Source organism: Linepithema humile, chromosome 5 (assembly GCF_040581485.1).
Source record: "Linepithema humile isolate Giens D197 chromosome 5, Lhum_UNIL_v1.0, whole genome shotgun sequence".
Classification (NCBI taxonomy): domain Eukaryota; kingdom Metazoa; phylum Arthropoda; class Insecta; order Hymenoptera; family Formicidae; genus Linepithema; species Linepithema humile.
Genome location: NC_090132.1, coordinates 9,165,219 through 9,178,673, shown reverse-complemented (window position 1 = coordinate 9,178,673; position 13,455 = coordinate 9,165,219). Strand labels below are relative to the sequence as shown.

The 13,455-nt window shown below is 41.3% G+C and overlaps 1 protein-coding gene across 2 annotated transcripts; it reads right to left on the bottom strand.

Moving 5' to 3' along the window:
- Positions 1 to 50: 50 nt before the first annotated feature.
- jeb (jelly belly) lies at positions 51 to 11,062 on the bottom strand. 2 transcript variants are annotated; one of them, XM_067354992.1, is made up of 4 exons: positions 9,478 to 11,062; positions 5,832 to 7,705; positions 3,341 to 3,501; positions 51 to 1,430 (listed from the first exon to the last, which is right to left on the bottom strand). In XM_067354992.1, exons 2-4 carry the CDS (start codon positions 6,772 to 6,774, stop codon positions 1,371 to 1,373), a joined length of 1,164 nt encoding a protein of 387 aa, XP_067211093.1. In that variant the 5' UTR covers positions 6,775 to 7,705; positions 9,478 to 11,062; the 3' UTR covers positions 51 to 1,370. The 2 variants fall into 2 exon arrangements, with proteins under 2 accessions (XP_067211093.1, XP_012225562.1); XM_012370139.2 differs by lacking the exon at positions 9,478 to 11,062 and having other exon boundaries at positions 5,832 to 9,471.
- Positions 11,063 to 13,455: the final 2,393 nt, after the last annotated feature.

The following is a 13,455-nucleotide window of genomic DNA, read 5'->3' as shown; positions in this document are numbered from 1 at the left end:
AATAATAAATATTTGATTTGGTATGGAAAATGAAAGTACAAAACTGCCTGTGATAGTTGGAATATATATGTATTATTATGTTACCGTTAAGTCATAATTCTTGGACATCAAATGTTTAACATAGGAGAAATTCATTTTCATCAATTTCACAGCAATATCGATACATATATTTGTGAATTTCTGAATATGTGTGATAAAGGCTCGTAAATAAACGTCGCAGAACGCAAGGCATACAACAGCAAATAACTCTCTAATAAATTTCTCTCTAATAATTCCTAACTCGGTATTTCAAAGTAGGTTTTTCGGTGAAGCGCAATCAATCTTCACAAAGTTTTTTTTCTTATTTTTTTTCTTTTTTTTTTTTTGCTGAATGCATTCGCTTTGTTTTTATTTGAACATTGTTTATTTTTTTTTCCATAAATTCGAAATAAACGTTTAGAGATATCGATGACAACATAGAGCGTGCACAAGGCGAAAGGAGACGTTTCTTCCAGAAGACCGAATCGACGTTGATTTTATTACGTTCGCGCTTACGCGTCAACGTCTTGCGGAGTGGTTTGATTGAACGCGAATACATTTCTTTTACAATCTCGTAGGAAGTACTCTAGGAGGAAGTCTCTAGGTACACGTGCCCGTTCCTTGCCAAACGATACGATCGTACGCTCCTATCGGTTCGGCGCGACGGTGAAGCCGCGTGTTTTACTCTGGGAATGAAGTAAATAGTTCTCAGTCTTCAAAATTACTTTATTGTACCAAAATAAAGTCGTTAAAGAGTTAGTACGATCTCGCGGAAATCGCTCAATATGAAATCGTAATACATCATCTGTGGTATAGCTAGTAGATGCTTAAAACTGAAATTATCCAAGTCGGGTACTCTCGTGCGCCACACACAGCGGCGTTAAAATGCCATAACTCTCTTACGAACTTTATTTATAACATTCTAAAAGTTCGGACACCTTAATTTGTACTTTATGTAAGGATATTTTGGTTACGATAGACCTTGCTAACCGATTTTTAGTGTAGTTAGAACCATGCCATGTCTCCTCGGAGATTAAGTCGAGCGATCATAATCACTTCTGTGGGGGAAACAGAGAAGGGAAGAGAGATAGAGAGAGGAGAGAGAGAGAGAGAGAGAGAGAGAGAGAAGGGGGGGAGAGAGAGAGAGAGAGAGACGGTTCATCTTAACGTTCCCCTGAGTTTGATTTCAATATGAACGTCTCTATGCGCCAAACATAGAGAAAAAACAGTTTCCGGAAAATAGATTAATGTAAGAGAAAAAGATATAAGATATTGATGAATATATAAAGAAGTAGAGACGTATCAGACTTGTGACTTTTATGTACAGAGGTTTATCGTCAACAAAGAAGGAATTAGCGTCCTCTTGCCCATCGTAGTATGGCATCCGCTAATACGTCCAAATGCGCTTTTGTCTGAAACACACCAGAATGCGATTATATCATTTTGTTCGATTCAACGAGAAAAGAGAGTGAGAGTCCGCAATGCCGCCCATAATGCTTCACTATTATTCCTCCGCGTCGTTTATGTAATGACTGTTAATTAATTCGTAATTAATAATTGAAGTGCATAATTTATGAAGTGATTGGCAGTCTTATCGATTATACGGTTCAGAATACGTTAAATACGTAGAGTATACAATTGAGCAAATTGACGCAAGAGTTTGCTTAGCTGCATTTTGCAAAACAAATTTTGCAAGCGATGTTCAATTTTATATTCTCTTCACGAGATGTAAAAAGGTTACAGGTCGTTAACAACAACTGGCGCATATATTAGCATTGTTGTTGTTATTTCTCAATAACAGCAATAGTAATAATGCGATAATTTAAACAACTGTGTAGGATGTTGTAGAAAAAAACAGATCAAAATTGCATGACACATTCTTTGATGAATTTAAAATTGCTTCTCTTTAGTGAACATGCGTCGAGGAAAGATATTATTTTTATGGCAATTTAGTAACTTTAGTTCACTATTACTATACCTTTGTAATCAAGTTTCAAATTGCAGTTCCTTTAAAATCTATCTAAAATGAATTTTTTTTAAAATCTAATTTTATTTTCCGCTTATTTCCCTCAAATTTCATTCGCAGGAGGCTTTTCATTTGCAGATCAATACTGTAGCTATTGATACTTCGACATTTTCGTTAATGAAAGGTCGACTCCAAATTGGCGAAAAAAAATTGTCACTACAATTTTACCTCTTCGCTTCAGATTGTTCTAAATATAAATACCTACAAACTGTGATTTTTTTTTGCATACAATTCATCTTCACAAAGTTCCAATTTAAATATCAATATTTAATCCATAACTTTATCATATGATATTCATTATTTAATTTATTTACTCCGACACAAGTCATGCAGAGTAATTTTAATAATCTTTTTAACACGTAGCTTTTCTATAAAGATAAAAAAATATATGCATTTTTTCGTATCTGAAGAAAATATCGATAATATTACTTCACTCTTCGTTCTGCTGGTAATAATATTCCCTCGACACAAGGAATTACATTGATAAAAGCAAGTCGGATAACGCGAATTTACCGACATTCGTATTATTTCACACACGTGCAACCAAATGATGTGTAAATTATCAAAAGATTCTGTTCTCTGTGTTTTCCTCCGTCTTCAAAGCCTTGGAAAATACTACTGGCAAGTTAGAAAACTGGCTCTTGATATTACACCCACGGTTAGTGCAAATATACGCTTCCATTTTCTTTTGAACTTTATAACGAAAGTCATTTCAAAAGTTCAGCGAAGTTTTACATAGAATCTAAAATACTACAAGTTAATTAACATATGAAAATTTCAATAGCGTTCTTCTAGAAACAAGGAATTTTTTTTTTTAATTTATTTTGATATTGTTGGGAAAGACAATAACTGTTCAAAACATTAATTATCTTTGGCATTTTACTATTTGCTTACTTTAATACTTTACTTGTTAACTACATAAGTATTCAGATATTATCAGATAATTAATTTTAAAAAGTGAATTACTCAACAAATGTATTGTGATAAAAAATATAAAGAAAACATAGTTATTGAAGATAAAACATCTTAAACTTTTCTTTCTGTAATATTTTCAGCATATCCGGGATTCTGTTTTTTAGCTTGTATTACAAACACATATTTAAGTGTAAACGACTAATTAGAAGTTAAAAAGATTAAAACAAAAATATGTCGTATAAGATATACTATAAAATTGAAGAGAAAGAAATATCGCTACATTTTAATTAGTTTGTTTTCGCGAAAAGAACTAAAATTCAACAACTGGAATTTTTCGTGCGTACGAAGAAAATATGAGATAAATACAATAATTCTACTCACAGTTTTGTAAAACAAGCAGGCTTGTCTGTCTTCGTCCTCGCCTGTGGGACAATCTAAAAAGCCGTCGCACAAGACATGATCATCGATGCAATGAAATCTGCCCATTCTATCCGCGGTCGGACAAGCAAATCTTTCCATTCCATCTTCGGAAACTGGACATTCTATAAATAAAATCGCAAGAATCTTTTTATAAATCCGCTTTTAAAAGCCAGCATTATGCTGAATAGAATGTAGAAGTGTTATATAAATAAACGTTGACATTATCCGATATGTCGGCCAAAAATTGCGCATGGCGGATTACGCCATTAGAAAATAACATAAAAGAATAAACAAATATCCTTAATCTCTTTCCGATGTAAACGGTTTTTAGGTTTTCATAAAGTTTATTATTTCCGTTATAACTTCCATTATAACTTCCATTATTTCAGCGACCGGGAACTATGAATATTTTCTATATTTTTTTATTTGATCTGTTACGCATATTATCGGAGTAAATATTTGTTTCAATATTATTTAAACCGTTTATTCGGATATGTAACTTCGCACGATTTTTCATTGTGCAATTCTGACAATTAAATTAATGTAAATTTAATCGACATTAATTAGCAGTTGTGCAATATTAATATTTTGCAATATTAATATGCATCTGAACGCGGCATGTATTTTCATCGCACGTTCGGTATTAATTGCAACTGTAGTTGACTGATTCTCTGTGTTATTTGCCTAGCATGGTAGCACATTTCAAAAGCCTGTATACTCAGCGCATATTCGGTACTAAATGTGGATTCTCTACGTTACCAGATTAATATGAAGATCTCACTGTAAGCGTAGGAGGGTTTAAGCAGTAAACGTAATGCCAAATGTGTGCGATGAAGGTATAGGTCAACGCGTATAAATTTTGATACTACCTTCATTATGATGTAATTAATATATTATTATCGCGATAACAAAATTGGCACTTAACATTTTATATGTTGTGACCTATCAGTCACTTTATATATCGTGACCTAACAGATCGGCATAGGGTGAAATAACACACTTTATTCTACGTTTTTATAACTCTCTCCTTTCAAAGTGAGTATTTTAAAGAAATTTTCAATAAGAAGATTCTCCACATTTCACGCATTTTTCTCACGTTTTAGATTTCCCAATAAGCAAAGGATGTTTACTGGTATACTCTGTTCCTCTCGTCATCCTTTTGTCGCAGATTCGCCGCCGGCGTTCTCTTCGATCAATAAATTTGGGAGGAACGGCGGGCACGCTCGTGCACACAACACAGAGTTTCGTCACTTTTTCTTTATTTGCAGGAGCGCTTTGTCTATATTTTCGCACACGACACTTTTCATTTAGATTTATAGACCTTTTTGCTCGAATAACTCATGTCGCGTATTCGTATCACGATGCGACTGTTTAGCTCATATTTCATTAAAAAGCAATTCGTTATGTGTTTTTCCACAAACACAGATTTATGTGATAAGTGCATGCATACAATTCTTTTTCGATGTTGAAACTCTTGAAACTTTTTAGCATAATTAGATTTATTTTTAGAAATAAGCGTATATATTTTTTTAAATCGTTCGAATTCTTTATCTAAATTATTTCTTCGTGAATTTTTCTGCTTTTACTGTTTAAAAAAATTAATTAATTATAGAAAATTGATAGAATTCCATTTTTCAATGTAATATTTGACATCGTAAAACTTTTCACCATTTTTTATTGTTGTGAAATTCCTTTCTACAGATTTTTATCTTCACCGTTTTATTTTAATTTTTACTTTTTACTCTCAAATTAAAATATGTTAAAACGAATTTCTTTCTATTCAACGTTTAATTCAATTCTTTATTCAACATTTAGTTTATATCAGTAAGCGATTATAATGTTGGAGTTAGAAAGGTTGGAACGAAGTATAATTCATCGTTTCATTCTCGTTTTACAAATTAGATTCTCTTTTACAAAAATAAACCTTTTTCAATTCATTTTAATCCGTTTATTTTTCTGTAAGAAAGAAGTGCGAGAAATCAGAATTTTTTTTCATCAAAGTTCAAGCGTATTCATAAATGGTAACTGTTTCATGTGCACACACATTGTTATCGGAGAGATAATTGAGTACATTTAAAGTAGATTAACGTATTGACATTCTCAAAATGAAGTTATGAAAGCTTAAATTGTTTAACTTGTCTGATTCCCACAGACGCTTGTCAACTTTTTATCTACAATCACTCGCGAAAAATCGGTCTGATATGTTTTGATAATTCTATAAAAGTGTTAAATAAAATAATAATAGAATTAATAAAAATAATAAAAACGTATAAAAGAAATTTTTACAGCCTATATATTATATTTAAAAGCACGACACACGAATCATTTATTTCTGCAATAATACGTTTCTAAATAACGTTGTTTTTTTTTTTAAATTTGTTATTCAATTAATTGTGTAAATTATTGTGTATCTTTGTAAAAATGTAGAATATAACGAAAGAATATGACTCACCGATCTGCGGCACGTCGTATTGTATGCTTCCCCGGATGGATCGCAGCATGAGCTGCGAAGCGATGCTCGTGCCGGCCGACGATGTCGAGGACGCCGAGGAACCTTGAGCCTGGTGTCCCGGGGATTCGCCTTGCGCGTCGATCGACCGCCGTCCGACCGTTATCTGACTCCGCTTGCTTCCAGGTGGTTTACCAGCCTCGTAGACGAGGGTCCTCGGGATGAAGCCGCCGTTCGGGGATAAGTTAACAGGCGTGCCGCCCTCGGCGCGCGCGAGATCAGTCTTCGTCGCAGTGTTAAATCTCTGCTCCGCGTAGAGATCGTCGTAATTCGATTGTCTGGGTTCCTGAAGAGTAGTAGTCTTCCTGCCGGCCTCGTCGCAGACCAGTATCGGCAGGCTGAGCGGGCCCTTCGGATGTCGGCAGCCTATGCGCCGTTTCTTCGCGCGCTGATGATGGAGCTGCTGCTGCTGCTGGTGCCGGCCGTTAATGAGCTGATTGCCCTCGTCGTAAACGAAGGGTTCCGCCGCGGTGGTCGCGTGGGACTGCTGCGACGTCGCGTGCTCGGAATAAAGGACATTCAGCACGGCGGGCGACAGGGCGAAGAACACGTTCTGGAGCTCCCGCGGCTCCTTCACAATGTCGTCGATTAGCATGCCCGCGGGCGACCACGAGGATATCCGCGGCTCGTCGTTGAAGACCAGCCAGTTCGACAGGTCGTCCCGGTGGGGACCATCGGAAGGATATAACCTCAGGTGCAACAGGTTGTTACCTACCGAGCTGCTCAGCTCGCTCTTCTTTCTAATGCTACCGCTTCCATGACGATAATCCAGTCCCTGTGTGTCCTGCACTTGTATGATCACGGGTCGATTACCCACCGCCAGATCCAGCCCCTGTCCCACGTACGTGAGAAGCCAAAACATGCAAACCGCCATTTTACAAATCATTAACGTTTAAATCGCGCTTCCCTTTACTCTCGGTTTCTTTCTCCCTTCCTCTCGTCTTTTTTTTTTCTCTCTCCCACTTTCTTTACCTTTTCTAGACTTCTCTATATCTCTCTATATATATCTACGTATATATATATATATATTTATATATTTCTCTCTCTTTTTCTTTCTTCCGTAGCACCACTTTCGTCGTACCGGATTATACGGCTGGGCGTGGTGTTATAATTGACCTACATGAACAGCAACGATGCTTTATTTTATTTCTTTTTTTTTTTGTTCGCTCTCTTTAGATGCTTACTACTCACTGCCAATCTAAAGGCACGTCTGTAGCGACTCTGGATTAGGCCGACTTTTCGTTTGAACTCGCGATACACTGGGAAGCTGTGAGGATGGAGTATCTGTACGTATGTGTGCGTATTTTTCGATATGTGTGTGTGTGCGTTATGTGTGCGATGTGTGCGTGTGTGTGTGTGTATGCGTTCGTGTGTAAAGAGTAGGCGGGAGGTACTGGGCGGTCGATTGACACCGAGAGGGTGAAGAAGGGGGGAGATCGAGGATAAACTTGATAAAAAATCACGAGCGGCGATGTGTGTTTTCGGCACAGCGACGATTATTGCATAGAAAACGCAACGGTGTTACGAGTGCGACTGTGTATCGGATGTGATCTCTCAAGCATGTCCCGACCGGGATCACGTTTTCCCCGTCGCAGGCCCTCGGAAAAGAAAACGGGCCGTTCTCTCTCGTTCTTTTGCTCGTTTCTCTCTATCGGGGATAAGTCGCCGCGTCGAGCGCACGGTGTATCACGTTTGACATTTGATTGCGTTATGCTCGCTCCTCTAATCGATACGCTTCACTTTCGGTAGTCCATGATAGTAGCCGCGACCTTGGCTTTCCCTTCGTGATAAAGCGCACACGTCCTGTACCGACCGTCCTGAAATCAGGTCGTTAGTAGAGAATAAACGTGCGATATCCTAGAAACCGCAGGTGCCAGGAACACAAAAAGATTTGTGGTGATTTTTCTTTTTTTTTTTTTTTTTTTTTTTTTTTTAATTTTTGTTTTCTCAGGATATTCAACAGAGTGCTGGCGACGTGTGAAGGTGGTTATCGGAGGTGCTCATCGTGCGTGCTCATAGATGCGTAAGGTGCTCGAGTGTGGACAACATTTAAACCAATCGATGTGCCACCCATGTTAAACGCTCGCGATTGTTTCGTGCGCAGATAAAGCTACCATTCTCTCCGTAAGAGAACCCTCTCCTTCGGCGTTGCTTCCTTTATCCGCTTACCTTTCCTTTCTTTGCCCCTCTTTCTCTCTCTCTCTGCTCTCTTTCTGCTCTGCCCAACCCCCTTCCTTCCGTTTTACCTCTCTGTCTTACGTATCCCTATTCTCCTCTCTCCTCACGTATATATCGAACGTCCCGAACGTTTCCCGCAAAGCGGAAACGAAGCCACGACGCCAGCGGCGATCGCGATTACGATAATGATCGTCGATGTGCTTGTAAATAACCGCGCCTACCCCTAAGTTTTCGCCCTAGCCACGATCGTGCGCGTAATGGCGAGATAAGCCGCGAGCGTGACTCTGCGAAGTCGTTTCCTCGGAGCGTGCCACCACGGAGCGGATCTATTCGCGACTATCGCACCGCAAAATTTACAGAGATTGTCGGGCGGCGGTTCCTTTTTTTTTCCTGCTTTTATATTTATAAATTCTAATATTCGTGCTATATTTAGCGCCTGAACTCGATTTATACACGCTAGTAGCTAGGTCAAGTATCAAACGAGTAATTGAACTGTGCGGTGGAGTGCCGACACCTGCTCACCAGTCATTCAAGCGCTCGTCGGAAATTCCGTTCGGCTGCTAGATCGTGAAAATCGAGCTTCGTGCAGCGAAACTGATTCTGAATTTCACTCGACGGATGCGACGAAGCGTCGAGAATCGCGTACGATGTTTCTTTACGCGATGTGCCCCTATAATTTTTTTTCGTAATTTTACAAAGAATCGTTCGCGATGTAATAAAATACTGTACCCTTCTTCTCTTTCGAATCATCCCGATATATTTCGAGCGTAACTATTGCCGTCGCGCAATTTTGCATTCCGAAGGAAAAAGATTAATCGCATGATCGCGCTAGAGGATAGAAATAGGATCACTTTATCTTGGTATGATCCAGGTCGGAGGGATTCGTTCGGGTCGCTCTAAAAGCCGCACCATCGCGGCTCCGTCGCGCGCGACACGCGTCGAACGTCGCCGCGACGTTACTCGCGCGAGCAGAACCGACACGCCGGATGTGACAATTAGCGAGCCTCGGGCCCGCATATCGGATCCGATGACTCGGTCGAACGGCGATAACGGGGTGACATAATGTGGATAATAGTGTGGTATGTAGGTCGGTCATATCAACAGGTGCCCCGAAAAACGTTCAAAAAGCAAAGGCTTGCCGTGGCAGAGAGCGGTGCGCGTTTGTCGGTGCGAGACGCGGGAAGGCGGCAACACGAGCGTGTATATTGCGACAGAGGTACACAGGGTGTGTAGAACAAAGGCAGAGAAAAAGAGGAGAGGTACACCGATGTATATATTATATATATATATATATATAGTGAGGATGTCAAGAGGCGCGAGAGACGCCGTGGAGTTACAGATAGAGATTACGCGAGGTATCATCGATACAGGAGGTGCAGTGTTACGCGGGGCATTACGTGATAATACTTGCTTCTTGATCTCTCGCCGCCGCGCGTCTGTGCCGTGCCTGAGTTTTTCCCTTCCGATCTCCCGTCTCGATTTTTCTTCCCTCGATCCTCCGCTGTCGCGTCGTTCCGTGATGCCGCTTCTCGATTTTATCACTCCTCTCTTCTCGTCTTCTTTCTCTCTCTCTCTCTCTCTCTTGTTTTTTTTCTTTTTTTCTCTCTTTTATCCTCTTTGTCTCCTACTTTCCCTCTTCTTTTCTTCCTCTCTCGTGTCTGCTTTTTATTTCTGTTTCTCGCCCAGTCTTCGCCGATCTTTCCCCCGATTTCTCGATTGCGTGGTCTTCTTCGCGGTTTTTTGCTGTCGTCGTGAGCTGAAGGACGGGCTGTCCTCCGATGTCCTCTCACCTTCTTCTTCTATGTAACCGCACTTTTTTCTTTTTTTTATCGCTCCGCCCTTAGCGAACACCCAAGTTTCTGGCTGGTGCTACTATTCCGGCGACGTTCGTCTCCGCATCACGCCTTTCTCTCTCCCCTGCTTGATCGACGCGTGTCACGGAAGAGACTATGCTCGTTGCAACGGCAGCACCCCGTGCGATCATACCACGTATGTTGTCGTCTGGTCACACACGGCGGGATATTCATTCACTGACATTTTCGTCGCTCTGCACGTCCCGCTTCCGTATGGCCGTTCATATGGGCGTGTGATGCCTCGCGCGCGCGCGCTCGTTCGCTCACTCGCTTGTTCGTGGGTGTGCTTGTGTGTATCTAGAATTATACCGGGTACCAAAGGTACGAACGGAGAAAGAGAGAGAGCACGTCGCGATGTCAGAGGCGCCGGAGGGAGGATTCTTCTAGGTTGTTCCGTTGATTCGTTCTAGCGCGATCACACTTTCCCCTCTCGTTTCTTTTTTTTTTCCCCACTTTCTCTCTCTCTCTCTCTTCTCTTCTCTTCTCTTCTCTCACCCGCTTTCTCTTTCCTTCTATGTCTCTAACTACCCGTCTTCCACGATGATGTCCGGTCTCCGACTATAATCGCGCGGCGTATTTCAAAGGTTAAAGGCTGTTTCCCGCGGTTGTCCGACTTCCCGTGCTGACGTCGCCGACGATCTCGACCGGCCGCGCCGGTGTTCCATTGAGCGACGAGAAACGTTCCCTCTCTCTCTCTCTCTCTCCTTCTTTCTTTCCTTTGATCTTCCTCTCTCTCTCTTTTTCCCTCTCCCTCTTTCTCTCTCTCTTGCTCGCTCTGTCTCCCACGATGCGTATTCTCTCCGCTCGCCCGATCGTCGGCTCGTCGGTTGCTCGCTACTGCACCCTCGCGAACGCCGTCGTCGACGCGTTTGCACTGGAGGCGATCCCCGCGAAAGAGCTGCGATGCGCGGCGGCGGTGTCTCGCCCCTTACTCTCACACGCGGAAGGACTTTTCGGACTGACGGAAAGCGACGACGGAATCGAATGGTGAGGAGGTTGCGGCCGTGGATGGTTGCTTTGTTGGTCGAAGGTCGAGGGATGTGGAGGATCGAAGGGTTGGGACGGTGGGTTACTTCGGTGAGTGAGCTGCCTGGCGCCCTCACCAGAACTAACTCCCACGCTGCGCGAGGGCCGGCGCTTTAATACAACGCGCATTCTCCCCGGTGCTCTGCCCCTCTCCTCAACGTCGGGCGAGGGGTTGCTTTCGCTCTTCATCCACCCCGCGCCTCGTCGCGCCGCGCCACGCGTCGCCTCCACCCCGGCCGACGCGCCCATGAACGGATTAAAGCTGCCGCGAGCCCTAAGCACCCCCGGACCTATATACACCCCATGACTCCGTATCACGTTTCCTCGCAGCGACAGCGGTGAAAAGCGGCCGCGGCCGAGTGCCACCGCAATCGCACCGACCCGTCCGATAATTCCGCACACGCGGTACGAATGCGCGATGCTATTGTGTCGCTATTGTCGTGCGCCGTGCGAAAGTTCAGCCCGTTCGAGACGAAAGACGCGTACAGAGCGGCCAACGGAGAGTGTCTGCTTTGTTTCGGACGAAGACGTTGACATTCCGGCGTATCTGCAGATCGTTTGCCAGCGACGGCGATTTCGTCCCTTTATTGAGCGAAATGAAGGACTAAAGCGAACAGGGTGCGACCTTGTCTCGCGTCCTACGAAATCCAGTTTTACCAATTTCAGCCCTCCGAGCTAGTGTCTCTCGCCGTGCACATCTAATATCGTACCCACCCAATTCCTATCTCTTTCACCGTAACCATCACCTGACGCACGTTCTTTCGATCACTATTTGGCCAACGCGTGTCTCAGGGTCTCCTACCCACGTTCGTGGAGAGATCGTTCCGGTCCCTCGTAATGCGGCTGCGACTTCGTGGGAGTATTTGCGGATGACGTTAGCCGACCCGAACTCTCTTCCCGAAAAACACATGTAATTGGCCACCGTTCAAATTGCCTTGACTTCAACAATTCCGTCGCTTCAGTTTCCATTAATTAATTGTCATTGTTGTTTTACTCAATTAATATCCCTTTCATCTTGTTAGCTAATGGACGTAGCTGTTTGCTGCCGTAAATTAACGTGTGCGTGATGTAAAGAACATTCATCAAACTTGCAGTTTTTGATACACATTTGCAACACGCTTAATTATTATTTCAGCGTGTCTAACAAAAGTCACTCGTCGTCTCGATATAATTTGGCGTAAAACACGAAGACCGATGGTTTTTTTTTTCATTAATTTCTTTCTTAAAGATGTGTAAAATTTAATTTGCGCAAGAAAGTTTCAATATTTTCCCGTATATTCAAAAGTAGAAGAATGAAGAAAAAAAATGCAATTTTCAATAGCCCGTAACACGAAGATTATTGACGTAGAAACATCTGCCTCTTTGCTTAATATATATTATAACAATTATTTTTAGTCGCAGTAGTTCTGGGACGCTCTATATGTATATGTATATAAAATGCAGGGGCGAAATTTTTAGCATCTGCCGGACAACGTCGACCTCTTATTTACATGTCTCTCTTTATTCCCGTCGCATCGATTCTAAGTTCACTTATTTTTAACTGGTTTCGTAGAATGTTAACGATGGTTCGTCGTACGATCAAACGAATAATTATAGTCGATTTACGTCCATCGGCCGAAAATAAATTGTGTAGCGAAACTGAAAATATATAATATAAAGTATAATTTCCTTTGAATAACATTCATTAATTTTTCTGCGATGCACGACTGGCTTGACGCTACTTTTTCCCGGAGAGACCGTGAAGAGTCTTTCATCTTAAACACACACAATAAACCCATCACGTAGCGTCTATATTGTCGTGATAGAGATAAAAGAAAAAAATTATCTACAGACATAATGAGTTTGACAAGTTGCTAATGACGTAAATCTTACGCTAGCTTACGATGACGTAACCTTTTAATTGCATTAGGCGAACTTATATATTCTCAATAACTTTTAATGAGATACTCGTCTACCGCCTATCTCCAGGGAGTCGGATGCCACGAATAGTAAGCTTCAAATATACGTGTAATATTGCTTTCTCGAACGGGTTACATACGCAACTTCTCCTAATAAATATTTTGATGAGTGTACGCCTGCGTTTTAATTCGCGCTTTAATGGGGATGGAAATAAATATATAAAGTTATTTTCTCTCATGCGCTGATGTGCAATAAAAAATTCATTGCTTCGCTCTGGTATACATTAATAAAAACAGTAGAATTATTAATGAGCCAATAGAACAGCTCGGTATATACACTTCTCGTGCACAAAGGTGAGTGCAGGTATCATTAGCCGTAACATATAATAGTAATTAATCACTGCTCCCCCTTTGGATGTTTTTGCAGAAAATGGAGTATCAGATTTTATGATATTAAATTGGAATATCACATTTTGTTATTATTTAATTTTTTTCTATTTTTAATCAAGTAATCAAAAATGTATTCTTGCGAAAATAAACATATTTTCATATTTTCATTGTTTTCATATTCGCTTTATTATGTCACGTTGTATATATTATATTTTTACATTA